Source organism: Primulina tabacum, chromosome 9 (genome assembly GCF_025594145.1).
Source record: "Primulina tabacum isolate GXHZ01 chromosome 9, ASM2559414v2, whole genome shotgun sequence".
NCBI lineage: Eukaryota > Viridiplantae > Streptophyta > Magnoliopsida > Lamiales > Gesneriaceae > Primulina > Primulina tabacum.
In genome coordinates this window covers 36,726,196-36,741,938 of record NC_134558.1, presented here as the reverse complement: position 1 = coordinate 36,741,938, position 15,743 = coordinate 36,726,196, and the positions used below count along the sequence as shown (strand labels likewise).

General features: G+C 33.4%; 3 protein-coding genes and 1 long non-coding RNA gene across 4 annotated transcripts; 1 reads left to right on the top strand and 3 right to left on the bottom strand.

Moving 5' to 3' along the window:
* Positions 1-287: 287 nt before the first annotated feature.
* Positions 288-620, bottom strand: LOC142504469 (labd-13Z-ene-9,15,16-triol synthase, chloroplastic-like). Its single transcript, XM_075617328.1, has one exon. It carries the CDS (start codon positions 618-620, stop codon positions 288-290), a length of 333 nt encoding a protein of 110 aa, XP_075473443.1.
* A 2,414-nt stretch (positions 621-3,034) lies between these two features.
* Positions 3,035-6,660, bottom strand: LOC142555719 (amine oxidase [copper-containing] gamma 2-like). Its single transcript, XM_075666779.1, has 5 exons — positions 5,881-6,660; positions 4,907-5,577; positions 4,582-4,695; positions 3,497-4,044; positions 3,035-3,384 (listed from the first exon to the last, which is right to left on the bottom strand). The coding sequence occupies exons 1-5, from the start codon at positions 6,518-6,520 to the stop codon at positions 3,174-3,176; spliced, it is 2,184 nt and encodes a 727-aa protein (XP_075522894.1). The 5' UTR covers positions 6,521-6,660; the 3' UTR covers positions 3,035-3,173.
* A 133-nt stretch (positions 6,661-6,793) lies between these two features.
* On the top strand, positions 6,794-11,040 carry LOC142555721 (uncharacterized). The gene is made up of 2 exons (XR_012822451.1): positions 6,794-7,125; positions 10,644-11,040. It is a non-coding gene; the product is annotated as an uncharacterized LOC142555721 (long non-coding RNA).
* On the bottom strand, positions 10,686-14,517 carry LOC142555720 (amine oxidase [copper-containing] gamma 2-like). Its single transcript, XM_075666780.1, has 5 exons — positions 13,768-14,517; positions 12,365-13,038; positions 12,149-12,262; positions 11,311-11,858; positions 10,686-11,107 (listed from the first exon to the last, which is right to left on the bottom strand). The coding sequence occupies exons 1-5, from the start codon at positions 14,384-14,386 to the stop codon at positions 10,897-10,899; spliced, it is 2,166 nt and encodes a 721-aa protein (XP_075522895.1). The 5' UTR covers positions 14,387-14,517; the 3' UTR covers positions 10,686-10,896.
* Between the last annotated feature and the right edge of the window lie 1,226 nt (positions 14,518-15,743).

The window sequence follows — 15,743 nt, the reverse complement described above, 5'->3', positions numbered from 1 at the left end:
AAAAAATATGTCCCTTTGAACCTTGCGAGCAAGTGCCAAAAAAGATGTTCCTTTGAACCTTCCATCTCAAGTCTCAAATTCCGTTTTCAATATGTATATATATCAAATTTGGTCTCAAATAAAGTCCAAAAACCCTACAGACACGTCATCTCGTTGCTGTTCGATACATTCGTCATTACGTATCAAGGTCAAACAAGTGACGCACAGATATTAATTCCCAGAATTATTTTGATTGTTCGACATTCTTTGAAACTTACGAAACAGTACAATAACTAACATACATTAATTTACGCATGCACGTCCGAATCATGCAACCTTGGAGAAGGAACAACAATCATTGGCGTCCTCTTCCTCACAACAATCCCAAATCTTTCAGACAAATCAAGCTTCTCTCCCTCAGGTAACTTCCATTCAAACAAATGGAAAAATGTAGCCAAAAAGTGCATTGCCATCCTCTCAGCCAGGAGCATACCAGGGCAAACCCTTCTCCCAGAACCAAACGGGAGAAACTGGAAACTGTTCCCACTGAAATCGTATTTCTGAGGGTCGTTCAAAAATCCATCAGGCTTAAATTCAGATGGATTTTCCCAAACAAGAGGATCCCTGTGAATTGTCCACATATTCAAGAAGACTCTAGTGCCCTTTGTGATTGTGTATCCTCCAATTATGCTGGATTGGATTGGAAGCCTGGGGACTAGCAGAGGAAGTGGTGTATGTAGCCGAAGAGTTTCTTTTACAACTGCATCCAAATAGTGTAGTTTCGGTATGTGGGATTCTTCCACTGTATTTTTTTGACCTACTACTTCTGTTAGCTCTTCTTGCACTCTTTCCTTTACTGTGGGTTGTTCAAAACCTCAGCAATTACCCACTCAAAGATTGTCGCCGTTGTACCGGTGCCTCCAACGACAATATCCTATTGCAGAAAATTTCAAGTTAGATAGATTTTTTGTACAACATTCTTAACAAGTTTTCGTGTTGGACGTGTATGCTTTCTTGTTTGGATTACATATTATATATGTTTATTCTTTTCCTCGTGTTTCTTCTTCTATTTTGTTTTGTTTTTTACCAAATTTATTCTCTACTACGTATCTAATTCATTGTTTTCCTTTTACTAGTACGTGGTTTACCTTCTACAATTTTTCAACGCAGTATATTAAGACTCATACCCAAATTCTACGAATGAAACAGAAGTAGATCTTTCCACTTGCGTATCTCTTAGTTTAGGCCAATTCAATAAAACCGAGGAGAAAATATATATACGGTGAAACCTTTTTAATCATATTACAATGCATAAAAAATACGAGAAATTAATTAAATACAGTGAAGTTAACTGACAAGAAATATAAAAATAATGTTTTTAATTCAATAATTTATAAATTGATAACTAATTTAATATTTAAAACATTATGATCCAGTCTTTTTCCTACACGCAAAGGAATCCATAAATAGGCCCAATCAAAGCATGTTGAACCCGTAGCTTCTGGATATTGCCCCTTCACTCATTGTGGTCATCATTTGTTGGTGGAATCGAAATATCTGCAAGATTGTTTTGAAAACGACGTTAATTTGATAAGATTTCGTAAAATTACGATAATAAACTAATAAAAAGTAGTTACAGAACTACCAGTCGAGGACCAGTCATTTCATCGTTTACATAAACTAATAAAATACCTAAAAAGTAGTAATAGTTTGGGACAATTCATTTTCATCGTGCGAAAGCCTCAAAATTTAAATGACTATTTAAACTGTATGATAAATTTAAGTGTTAGATATTAATTGTCTATTTAATTAGGTTAATTATTAAAATAAGAAGCTAAACATATTTAAAATATCTTATAATCTCTTATATTTTATAAGTTGTTTTATGATCTTATAAGCCAGTAAGATCTTATTTTATAAATAAGTTGTTAAAGTGTTTGAACGAATTTATTTTAAAAAACTTAAAAAAGTTATCGTGTCTAGTGTTATAAGATCTTTTTATCGTCAAAACTAACATAAAGATATAATATTATGAGTTAATGCAAGTAGTTTATATATATATATATATATATATATATATATGAAAATAATTTTAATATTTAAAAAATAAATCTATTTTATATTATATTTAGAAAAATTATTGTTCTTTGGAGAAAAATTTATTTAATATCATTTTTAATTCATGTAAATGAAATGTTGATTAAAAAATTATACTTAATAATTTACTCAATAAAATATTAACACTTTTGTTTGTATATTTGTATAAAAAGATAGAACAAAATCGTATTTTAAATTTGATATTAAAAAACAAGTGATAAAATTAGATATTTAAGTAGTGAGGATAAAACTGAGATTTGAAAAGATATATAAGGATATTTTGAAAAATAATTTAACTTTATTTTATTTTGCTTGTGTTTTTATGATGATATATCTTATGTTATATAATAAGAGTTTCAGCTTAATATAGAAACAAATTAATGTCATCGTCTATTTTTTCAATCTCCAAATTACCTCTATTTTCTAAATGAAAAATTAAATTTATGTAAAAAAAACATTGAAAACTTAATAAATATGTAGAAAATTTAAAATTTGATTTCCAGTTTTTTTACAAAAATTATTTATAAAAAATACCATGTTAACACGTGCAGAAAGACTGAAAGCACTTGTTTGTGTCCTCTCAGGTGGGGAAACATTAAGGGGCGATAACGGGCGACCCAAAAAACTTAAAAGTCCAATCGGGCTTAGCCTGCAACCTGTAAAGCACTAGACACTTTTTTTATTCTTGTAAATACTAAATACACAATACATAAAAATTAATACATACATCAAAATTACTTCCAAATCATAACATTTCAATCATTTAACAACAAAGGAGGACAATGTTAAAACTCGTTATCCAACAAATCCGCTTTTTAGACCCGTTGATTGGGTTTAGACCTATCCCTGACCCATGTAATCAGGTTTAGACCCATCTTGAACATGGCAGACTTAATCAGAAATCCAACTCATTTCATTCCCAGGCACATACGTTTATATTATGACAATTGACAAATAGTAAAACACTAATCAGACTCACACCAATTTATTTCTGACTTCTGTACATTAACTTGCACAGAAGATTCAAGTTCTGTCTAGAATTCTTCCCCACTAATACATATGTACAACATATCAAGAAAAACCAATTATAGAAGTTGTTAAGCTGATGCAACAGCTTTGCAGACTGGAAGATCATTCTCAACTGTTGGAGGAATCTTGAGAATGGGATTGCTCTCAAAAAAATTCACCGGCTTCAGATCAAAACTTGACGATACAGTTGGCATAATTGGGAAGTCTTCTTGACATGGAATGTGATGAAATCCCAATGTGTACCACACTACAATATCTCGGTTCTCAATGGCTCGGTTTCTGCAATAAGAACATTTAAGAAGTTAGAACTAAAAAGGAACCAGCAAGGACTATAAACCTTTAGCAAAATGTTGATCCAAGACCGAGCCAAGAATTTCTAACAATATGTTACCTGTTAGACCATATTTGAAGCGTGTCCTCCCCGTGACTCTGGTACACAAATGACCCGCCAGCCCATTGTTCGGTCTCATTATAAGGAGTAACCCATATTTGGTTATTGGTGAATGCTCCTCTCTTTTGAGGCGGATCATTTAAATCAAGCAAATTAGCAGCGGTGCCACCAGGGACCAACTTGTAGCCGACAGGGTTCCCCACCCTTGTTTTCTTGGTAGGATTAATAACATGGAATTCCGAAGGGTTATAAAGTTTGAGCTTAATTTGTGCATCCTTTTCGGTCTTCGCCACTTTCCTTACAGTTTTCAAATAGCTCAATCGGGGTGATTCTCCTGGAGAGGTGTATTCCCTTTGGATACTGACATTCACAAAAGAGTTATCCGAGCCATCAACGTCCATGTCTAGGTAGAATGTGATAAAGTGGTCGTGGATTACACCAATGACATTTTCGGACAAAAGGGTTCCATATAAGTTTTCTTGTGGGTTAAGTTGGTTCATATTTGAGTAAGTAGTGCCTTTCACCATCAGTATTCCACTGAGGCCGACCTAAAAAAATAGCAGACGCCAGGAATTCTTTATATCATCAATTAGAAACAAAAATAGAAGAGATTTCCCTTTAAAGAGGAAACCTCTTTAATTGGACATCATTTCCTGGACAATTGTTTATATAGCTAATGAAGGTTTGATAGATAAGCATTACATTTCACAAAAGCAGTCATGGAAGATAGAGTGATACAGTATTATGAATGCCGGCGTCCATTTTCTTAGGTGATCGCATTTCTGTGATTAGTCACAGCTTTAAAATTATCCATCAACACTAAATCACAGTCACAGATTTAAAAAAATCAACCAATAAAAGTTGTGAGTGTGGTTTGATTCAACTCACCTCTGTTCTTTGAAGATGACATAAACCCAGGAGAGCATAACAATGGACCAGTCAGCAAAAATTCTATTTCCCCATGGACCAAAGTCATAATTTCATTCAATAGTACAACCATCCATGGTGCATTTTCAACTTTGATAAAGATTACTAATAAAGCCAACTTTAGAAAAAGAGTAGTATATGTATATAATATAACCTACCTTAACTCTTATTAGTCCGTCAGTTTGGAACTCCCAATCAACAATGTAATCATAGTTGGCCACAGATGCAGCCATCCTGACCACCAGGGTCACTTTTGGCCTAGCCTCTCGTATCTGCCATTCGTTCAGCCAAGTAACATAAAATATAGTAAATATTGAACGATGATGAAAAAACAAGTTATGGAGTTTCTGATTTCTTATCTTGGTTTAAAAAATAGGGTATGTAATGAAACCATGATGATCTTACTTCCACTTTGATTTATTTTAACAAATAATAACAAACAAGAGAATTTTAAAATAAAAACACAAACTCATAGTCTCATACCTCCATTCCAGTAATTGGACTCTCGGAATGCCTCCACCCAATTTCACCTGCATAGCTCTCAAACACACAGACCATATTAGACCGGATATATGGTGTTCCATCGGCTGCTGCAAATACACCATCCATATAATATGCATTCCGGGGACAATCATTGAGGGGGTCGAGTGGCATAGCTTGCAACCCAAACCCGTATTCCCCAGCATCCATATATGTCTTGAAATACCATGCATCCGTAGGATCCATATACGGCACAAATAGCTCTGATGTGAAACCTTTGTACATCACTTGCCTCATGACTCCAGTAGTCGGGTCTAGAACCATGGCCCGGGAAACAATCACTCCAGCTCGCGGATCGGGTTTGAGGTGAAATTCCCAGTTTGCCCACTTAACCAAATGGTCGTCTTCTACAGTAAAACTCGGACCTTTTGGCTGCTCAATGGAGATTGGGTTCACTAGCCTTTGATAGGAATTCTGGGCAGAAAAACGATAGTCAGTGTTTGCTGCATTCGGTATCGGTATGTTTTTCCCTTTATCGACGATCTGCACGATTTTTTTGGTGTCCAGATCAACAAGAACAGTTAGGCCTTCAATTGGCCTCATGTAAAAGTTAGCAGTGTCTTTCATGGAGTAGCATTGTACTTTGATTAATCTTTTGTTCTCCTCACTTTTACCTACAGGACAATACACAAAACAGAATAGCTCTCAAGTATACAATTTCATCATGATGAAACATCAAATCATATGTGATTTGAAAGCTTCAAAATTCTAATTATGATATAATATTTAATGTCCAACATTCTGGCACAAACATGAACTTGACAGCAGAATCTTTCTCTTAATGGGGAAACCCAAAATTTTCTAAATGAGTGCATAATTTTGATCTATATATAGCCTAAGAAAATAAAGATACTAAAATTCCTTCAAAATAAAACACATAGTAAAGAATATACTAAAATGGGGCCACTCTTTCGTACCAAACCATCCAGTAGAGATAGGCAAGCAAGCAAGGTCCGCTAGATCCACCCCGCGCTCCAACACCGTCCGATTAAATTCAGCACTGGCCAGTGGGGCCCAAGTCACCGAGTTCATATCTTCCACGGTCATGGTCGGGTACCCATATACCCGGCCCATCTTTTGTCGGGTCACCGCACCGGAAACCAGTTCCACCGTCAGCGAGTGGGTCTTTCCACCAGCACGTGCAACGACGGCCGCGACCCTCGGCGGTAGAGGATCGCCCTTCCCCCACGCGATCACCGCTTCCTTCTTCGGCTCTTGAAGAACTACAGAGTGTAGCGCATAAACCGAGTTCTTGAAAAGATCAAGACTTTGAATGATTTTCTGAACTCTACTAAGCTCTGATACTGTGAGGGGGTCCAGTGGGTGGTGGGGCACGTCGGCAGAGTGGCTGCGCGTGGGGTTAGAGTGCTTCCGTAAGTAGTCGGGTCTATTGGATTGGAAACGGTTTTTGGAGGCAAAACAGGGACCGTCGGTGGCGCAGTCGAGCAACTCAGCCCGGTTGGACGGCGGAGATGGGAAGTTGGATAGGAGGAAGAGTAATAATAACACAGTTCCAAAGAGAAAAAATATGTAGCGGAGGAGATTTTTAAGTTCCATATCTTTCTAACTTCACTTCTCTTCTTCTCTTCTCAGTATTATGATTGATTAATTTCACAAATTTGCGTTTCGACAGGATTGAGGAAGCTATATATACATGGAGACAATCAGACGCAACCACTAATTCTCGTTTTACTTATTCCAGTAATTCACGTCATAGATCGTTCAAATAAAATCTCACCACAGAAAATTAGCGAATGATTTTTCATGTCCTGAAAAAGTTATGATTCCATATGGATATAAAATATATTCCACGTGTATTTATTTTCTTCCATCTTGCTTGCGAGTTACCAAGAATCAAATTTTCCTGGAAATGGACAACAACAGTAGTATCTTTCTTGTACCGTGTAAACAAAATAGCAAAAGTATAGAGTATGAGTTGTGAGTGATAAATGTTTAAATAAATTTAAATTTATTTTGGAATTTCTGTTAATTTTTTTAATATCTAAATTTGTCTATAAAAAAAATGTGTCGTCCTTTTAAGCTTTACGTGTTATATGACCACATTGATCGCATCAGTTAATGCAACATGACGCATCTTTTTTGAATCAAATTATATTATCGTAAAATAAAATGACAAGTGACTCATCTTCCATATATCTTATGCTAGAAAAACGTACGTGCGTTGCACGTAAAAATCTAAACTGTTGAAAATATATGTATGAAATTTTGATAATATTTAAATGAATTAAAACATGGTTAATAACATTTATCAACTGAAACAAGCTAAGCCATAAAAAATAAAAATTCATGACCATAGACGGTATATGAATCAGATAAATTATCTTATCCACTTGACACACTTTCCAATATGCTTCTTGGTTGATTTTGACAACTCAACAACTCTTTGTCGTAGTTTGTTATAATATGCATATAACTATTTTGGTATGTTCAGCAAGTATCTTGATCGTCTTTAACATCTATTATGTTATTTATAATCTTTATCGGAGATCTGACATGCTCGTAGTTTGCTTCTTTATCACGCCATTTTTTCTGTTTTCTACATTGTTTTTATCTGATAATCTTATTTTCTCGACTATTTTTTTATTGTTAAATGATTTTTCCGCTTTTGACAATCATCAACTATAACTCTTAAGAAAAAATGCTTTACTCGTGATAAGTTTTCACTTGTGACTAAAAATATGTATAACCTATATATTCTTCAACAACATAACAAATGAATGATGTTGCACTTTCTTCAAATATTGTGATATTTGTGATATCATTTTTATATATTTAGTATCAATATTATCAACATATAGCTATAAGGTTAATAAATTTTTAACAACTATTTCTCAATCACTGTGAGAAAAATACTTGAAATATTTTCAAATGACTATATCTTAAAATTGTGTCCTCATTTAATTTAACGCAATTGAAGAAAGTCATCTTGATCGTCATTTTTTGGAAGCTTTGAAATAATGATTGCGTGCATCATGTCATGAGGATGATATAGTTTCAATCTCATTTGTTGCGTTTAGAACATAATATTATATTATTCATTGAAACTAAACAAATTTTCTTCTATCGAGTTTATATTTTGTTTTATAATATTTTATATCTTGTGGAACGATATACAAAATTAATTATTGTATTTTAAAAATCTTGAGAAGAGATACGAATAATGTAATTAAGATATGCATATGCGATATCATTCAAATATATGTCAAAGTATTTGTCTCATTCAATATCTCATGATTCTCATCTAATAATATAACCATTTAGATTTCATGAGCATTTTATGATAGTCAAAATTAATTTGATGAAATATTGTAGAATTTTATTTGAATTTCAATATTTGGCTAAGTGAATTTATTTGACGAGGGATTTTCTATGCTACCATCATATATGTTATGAATTAGCTGGTTATACACTTTGACTAAAAAAAGAGACAAAAACAATCTTGTTGTCACCTCGAAATATATCGAGATAATATTGGAGGAAGTCACACAATTTTTCTTAAACCATAGAAAAATATTAGGCATGTGTTAACTTGTGATATAATAAAAATTTAGAATCATGCATAATCATTGAATTAGAACAAAATCGCATGCCAAAAATCTACTGGATATTATATATTTTAATAATTTATCCATATTTGTCGTTCACCAGATGACTCTTAGACCTACCAAATTTTGTAGTTCACCTATTATTTTCATAATAAATAATATTACAAAAATAATATAAGCAAATACATAAAAACTCAAACTAAAATGCCTTCTATCAATCTAAGTAAAACAAATTGATTAGAGAATAAATAATGTCATAAAAATTTTAAATATTGATTTATAGACAGAAGTTTGGAAATACATTTGTCTCAATAAATAAAAAATATTATCTCTTGATATTCTGAGACATAAGGTAAAAACGAAGAAATATTTCAATTTTTTTAATATTTTCTAAGTCACTTCAAACCAAGTAATCTAAGCAAACAGAAAACATGCATTATGTGTTTACAAATTAACAAAATATCTCAACAATAAAAAATTGAAAAATAACCATTTTTGTTGGATATTTGATTTTGTTTTCTCTTTTCTTTGTGCAAACAAACAAATCACATAAACAATCCAAACACAATTACATGATCAATACAAATGACATATAACAATCAAACATGTTAACGCTAGGGTAAAAAAACTACTCTAATTGCAATTGCCCCAATAAATAAAAAATATTATCTCTTGATATTCTGATACATAAGGTAAAAACAAAGAAATATTTCAATTTTTTTAATATTTTCTAAGTCACTTCAAACCAAGTAATCTAAGCAAACAGAAAACATGCATTATGTGTTTAAAAATTAACAAAATATCTCAACAATAAAAAATTGAAAAATAACCATTTTTGTTGGATATTTGATTTTGTTCTCTCTTTTCTTTGTGCAAACAAACAAATCACATAAACAATCCAAACACAATTACATGATCAATACAAATGACATATAACAATCAAACATGTTAACGCTAGGGTAAAAAACTCCTCTCATTGCAAGAATACAAAATGGTCAAATGGAGCATATTATTTAGTAATATTTATTTAGCATCATTTATAAAAAAATTGACTAAATATTTATTAATAATTTATTTTTATTCAATCCGACTCATCTCCCTTTGTCTTCCTATTATTATTTGACGGCAATGTATAAATTTAAGTAATTATAATTAAATTTAAAAGTAAATTAAAATAATAATTAGATTGATTGAGTTAAATACACTATTAATGATCTTATTAAACTAAGATAAAAAATGACTTAAATAACATCATTAACATGACAAATTGTAAAACAAAAAAAAATAATATAATAGTAAGCTCACAAATGAAAGTCATATATTTAATAGATTAATAGATAATATATATTTAGTAATATGTATTTAGCATCGTATATTGAAAATTGATTAAATAACTTAAATGTTTGCAATGAAATCACTTACATACAAATATTTTATATCAATCACGTATTTTTGTTGATACATAAGTAATCTAAATATATCTACATTCTAAATAGGAAAAAAATGTGTTATATGACCTTAATATTTATTAATAATTTAATTTTATTTAATCACACTCATCTCTATTCGTCTTCTCATTATTACCTTAATGTTCGTAATAATAACAATTTATAAAATTATGATAGTGATTTTCTGTAAATTTGATCTCGAATGTGAATTGTAGATATATTTAGATTCACAATTCACATTCATATATTTATATAGATATAGATTATTATTAAAAGAATATATGAAAAAGAAAACACTGTATTAATTTATGTAAATTTTAAATTTAAAAATAAAAATGTATTAATGATTATTATTAAAAGAATATATGAAAAAGAAAACATGTATTAATGATTATTATTAAATGAAGGTAAGGATAATAGAGATATAGATATAGAATATTATTAAAAGAATATATGTAAAAGGTAAATTTTAAATTTAAAAATAAAAATGTATTAATGATTATTATTAAAAGAATATACGGAAAAAAATAAAAATTATTAATGATTATTATTAAAAGAATATACGGAAAAAAAAACATGTATTAATGATTATTATTAAATGAAGGTAAGGATATTTATGTAAATTCACAATTCACATTCATATATTTATATAGATATAGAATATAGATATGAATGTCTGATAGTGAAATCAGCACACGAGTTAGAGAGTTAAATCAGCAAAAACATCGAATCATTTTACAATTTCACTTCTTTATGTAATCTGCCACGAACTAAATAATTTGACCAAAATCTTAATTTGCTCCACTTAGAAACCAAATCACAAACTCCATTCACCCAGCCCAAAACCTTATTTTCAACAATTTTCTTCACACTGTACAGTACGCGAGTTGGACCATCCAGCCCTAGAGAGAAGCTGTCTTCAAGCTGAAGCAGCGGCCTTGCAAACTGGTAGGTCTTTTTCAACATAAGGGGCGACTCTCAGAATAGGATTTCTCTCGAAGAAATTTACAGGCTTCAAGTCGAACCCTGACGACACAGTCGGCATAACTGGGAAATCCTCTTGGCATGGAACGTGATGAAATCCCAATGTATACCACAAGACAATGTCCGTGTTTACTATCGACCGATCCCTGCACCAAGTTCCACAATACTCGATGTTCATCACACAAAAGATTGTAATGTGATAAGTTATAATTCTAATAGAAGTGCTCAAACACAAAATACTAGTATATTAAGTTGAGGGAACCTTATAAAATTAATCAAGTACTCCACAAATTAATTGGCTTATATAGGCGATCTTACTTATTTTTCGAATCAAGAAAAGTGATTGTACCTGTCAGACCATACTTGAAGTGTGTCATCACCATGACTCTGGTATGCGAACAACCCTCCCGCCCATTGCTCCGACTTGTTATACCGAGTAACCCAGATTTGGTTGTTCGTGAAAGCACCTCTCTTTTGTGGGGTATCCTCAGGATCGAGCAGGCTAGCAGCAGTGCCGCCAGAAGGGACGAGCTTGTATCCAACCGAGTTACCCACTTTCGTTTGCTTATTCGGGTTGATCACATGGAATTCTGATGGATCATACAGCTTCAACCTCAACTGAGCCTCCTTCTCTGTCTTTGCAACGGTTTTGTTAATTTTCATGTAACTCCTTCGAGGAACGTTGTTTTTCGTGTATTCCCTCTGCAGATGGACATTTACGAAGGAATTATCTGTGCCATCGATGTCCATATCGAGATAGAAGTTGATGAAATGATCGTGCACAACTCCGACTATGTTATCTGATAGGAGGGTTCCGTACATTTCTTCTGAGTCGTTCACTTGGTTCATGTTGACATACGAAGTTCCTTTAACGATCACCATGCCAGTCAGTGAAACCTGCAGAATGATTTCGACACCGGATCAATAATGAAGACACTCGTGTATATAAACACTGTGAAATCAAATACAGAAAAAATCTTTGTTACACCAATTTCATCAAACATAGTAATTCAGGAGTGTGACAACTCTCTTGGAATCACGAGACAGGAGACCACCAATTGAAAACATTTTTCAAAAAAATTCATTGAAAATTATGAAATGGAGAAAATATCGAGCCAGAAAATAAGCGAAGTTCGAATGAAGTTAGTTTATGACCCAAACCATAGAAAAGTGAGCATGATACTGACCTTAGCATGAATCAGTCCATCAGCATGGAACTCCCAGTCCACAATATAATCATAGTTCGCTAGCGTTGCCACAAATCTCGCGACTAGTGAAACCTTTGGCCTCGCCTCTCGAACCTAGAAAAAAAAAATCACATGACACGTAACTAATTAATGAATATCTGCACAGGATATACAATCATTGTATTTATGAATTCCTGATTTTAAAATCTTCAGTACCTCTTGGCCTATAACAATTGCGCTCTCAGTGTGTCTCCAAGCAGCATCCCCTGCATACCTCTCAAATATACATATCATATTAGGCCTAACATAAGGTTTTCCATCTGCTGCAGCAAACACAGCATCCATATATTTCGCGTTCCGTGGGCAATCATTAAGCGGGTCGAGAGCCAATGACTGGAGCCCGAAACCGTATTCACCAGCATCCATGTAAGTCTTGAAGTACCATGCCCCCTCAGGGTCCATATACGGCACAAACAACTCTGATGTAAACCCCTTGTACATCACATTTCGAACCACACCGCTCTCGGGATCCTTGATCTTGGCCCCGGAAATTATGACCCCGGATCTCGGGTCGGCCTTCAAGTGAAATTCCCAGTTTGCCCACTTGACCAGATGATTACCATCAATGACAAAGTTTGGGCCATTGGGTTGCTCCATTGAAATTGGGTTTTGGAGTTTGATCGCGGAATTATCTGCCAACAACCGGTAATCTGAGCCAGTGCCTTTGGGGATGGGGATGTGCTTCCCTTTGTCCACAATTTCAATTATTTCTTTTGTGTCCAAATCAGTAATTACAATGATTCCTTCAATAGGTCTCATGTAGAAGTTCATGGTGTCCTTTATGGTGAAACATTCTAATTTCACTAATCTTCTTCCATCCTCGGACTTCCCTGGAAACATTATATATGATGAGAGAACTCCAGGCACGGACAGTTCGAATGGAAATATAATGTTAAACTTGATTCACATTCGTCAAACCAATCGAAAATTTTCAAGATAATATATTATTTTCTTAATTTCAGGCATGGCACAATGTGAGACTCCCTTGCTTAGCTGAAAATTAGAGTAGTCCCTTCCCAGAAAGAGTCATCTTTTTACATTTTTTTAAAAAAATTGTTTCGTATATTTTTAAAAAATCAGATCCATATGAAAATATACTACGGTGACAAATAAATTCACATAGTTGAAAAAAGAATAAATATAATAAATTTACCATGTCAAATTGACTTTTAAATAAATTCATATCCTTATCGTACAATGCTTCTCTTGAGTAAAGTCTACGACGTCATTGCGAACCGTTAATTAAGAGAGCACCATATCATTTAAAAATTATTTGAATATGCAAATATATTATAAAATATACCTTCAAAATATATATATATATATATATATTATAAAATATACCTTCAATTTCTCGGGAAGTTCCGAGGTAAATGAAATGAAAGTAATATTATTTAACTGAAGATTTCAATGGGACAAAGGGATATTAAATTAAATTTATTTCAACATGCAATCTGGCTAGCTCCCAAAGTAAACCTTGCTAATTTTTACTACAACTTAGACATCGATCGGGTTAAATCGAACAAAAAGGAGGATTATGATTTACAGAAAAAACTTACCAAACCATCCGGGGGAAAAAGGCAAGCAAGCGACATCGTTGGGATCCACTCCTCTTTCGACAATTGTGCGATTGAAAACAGCACTAGCAAGCGGAGCCCGGATGGTACTCTCCATATCCTCCAGCGTCACCAGAGGGTATCCTGAGATGTGGCTTGTGTCCTCCTCCGACACAGCCCCGCTTTCAATATCCACCGTCAAGATGTAACTCTTTCCGGCGGCGCGTGCAATCACGGACGCTTTCCTCGGTGGCAGATCATCGCCCTTTCGCCACTTCAGGACCACATCCTTGTCGGGCTCTTCCAAAACCAAGGAGTGAACTGCATACGCTGACTTTTTGAAGAATGATACGATAACTTTCTGCACTTTGTTCATCTCGTGGATGGTGAGCGGGTCGAGGGGGTGGTGAGGCACGTCCTCCGTGTGGTCACGGCGTAGCACGGCCTCGGTCGGGTGGCGGAGGATACGGTTCTTGGAGGTGCACCAGGCGGAGTTGGTGGCGCAATGGAGTAACTCAACCCTATCTGAGACTGGATTCGGGAAATTGAAAAAAATAAAGACCGTGACAACCACTACGCCGAAGACGAATAAGAGGCAGCGATGGAAATTTTTGCCTTCCATCTTCAATAGATTACTTGGTGTGGTTTGCTATCTTTCAGTGTCCGTGTCTTTAATAATATATGTATAGAACGAGAACTAGATATGCTATTTACTAGGTTTTGAGGAAACCAAGTAGGTGAAAGAGTTGTGACTCCTTTTCAGTCAAGTAGGAGGGTAGGGGCGGAGGTACATGGGTTTGTAGTCGGGTTGGCCCAATTTTTTTTGAAAAAATTTATAGGTAAATTTTGTATAATTTTAGAATAATATGATATTAGTCCGGATATATAAATTTACAATATTAAAAATTTTAGAAATTAAAATTCTAGTCCCGGCGGAGCCATATTTCTGGTTCCGCCCCTGGGTAGATGTGAGGTGATACACACATACGAAGGCCACTCTCTTATTAAAATAATTTCAAAATACATTAAATGAAAAAATCTAATACATAATTTGTCTATATTAATAATTTAGTGTATGAGATCTTAAATGCAACTTCGACTTCCTCAATCAAAGTGACAAAAGTCCCCCATATTCACCAAACCGCAACATGGTCCTACTTCCACGAACTTTCCTCTTATCTTTTTTTTTAAAAAAAAAGTTTCTTGTTTTTTCAAGATTTGTTTCGGACTGTATTTTATTAGGTGATAAAAATCGATTTGTATTGGAGGCAGGAAAAAAAACGAAAACAGTCCGGCTTTAAAATACATTTGTATGTGATTCCTCCTTTTTGTATTTTGGAACTTCAGTTACGTAAATTTTCTGCAGATGTCACATTTTTCCATTCACGTCATACATAGATATGCTAAATTAAAGAGAATAACTTTTGCATGAAATAGTTTGAAGACAATGAAAAAGAAATTACATAAAATGTAGTGAAATAACTATCTTTTAGTATTATATAAAAATAATGGCAAAATCTTGTGTGAGAGGGTTTCACGGGTCGTATTTTGTGAGACAGATCTCTTATTTGGGTCATCCATGAAAAAGTATTAATTTTTATGCTAAGAGTATTATTTTTTATTGTAAATATTGGTAGGGTTGACACATCTTACACATAAAAATTCGTGATACCATTTCACAGTAGAATTAGTCAAAAACAATAGTATCTCTTATTATCTTTTTTGTCTAACCTGATTACATTGATACAATTATGTGTAAATATCCTCTTACATATTTATGAAAGTCACATATTCAAATAGACAAAATCATAATAAAAGATTATCTATTTTTCACACTTACTTTTACAAATTGTAGTGTGATTTTTCCTCCCACTAAACTGTTCAATTTATATTTTTCTCGTTTTGTTTGTATTTTCTAGTCTTCTCTTTTTATATTGATTTTAAAAGTATCGAAGTAAATATAGAAAATTTAAGTAAAG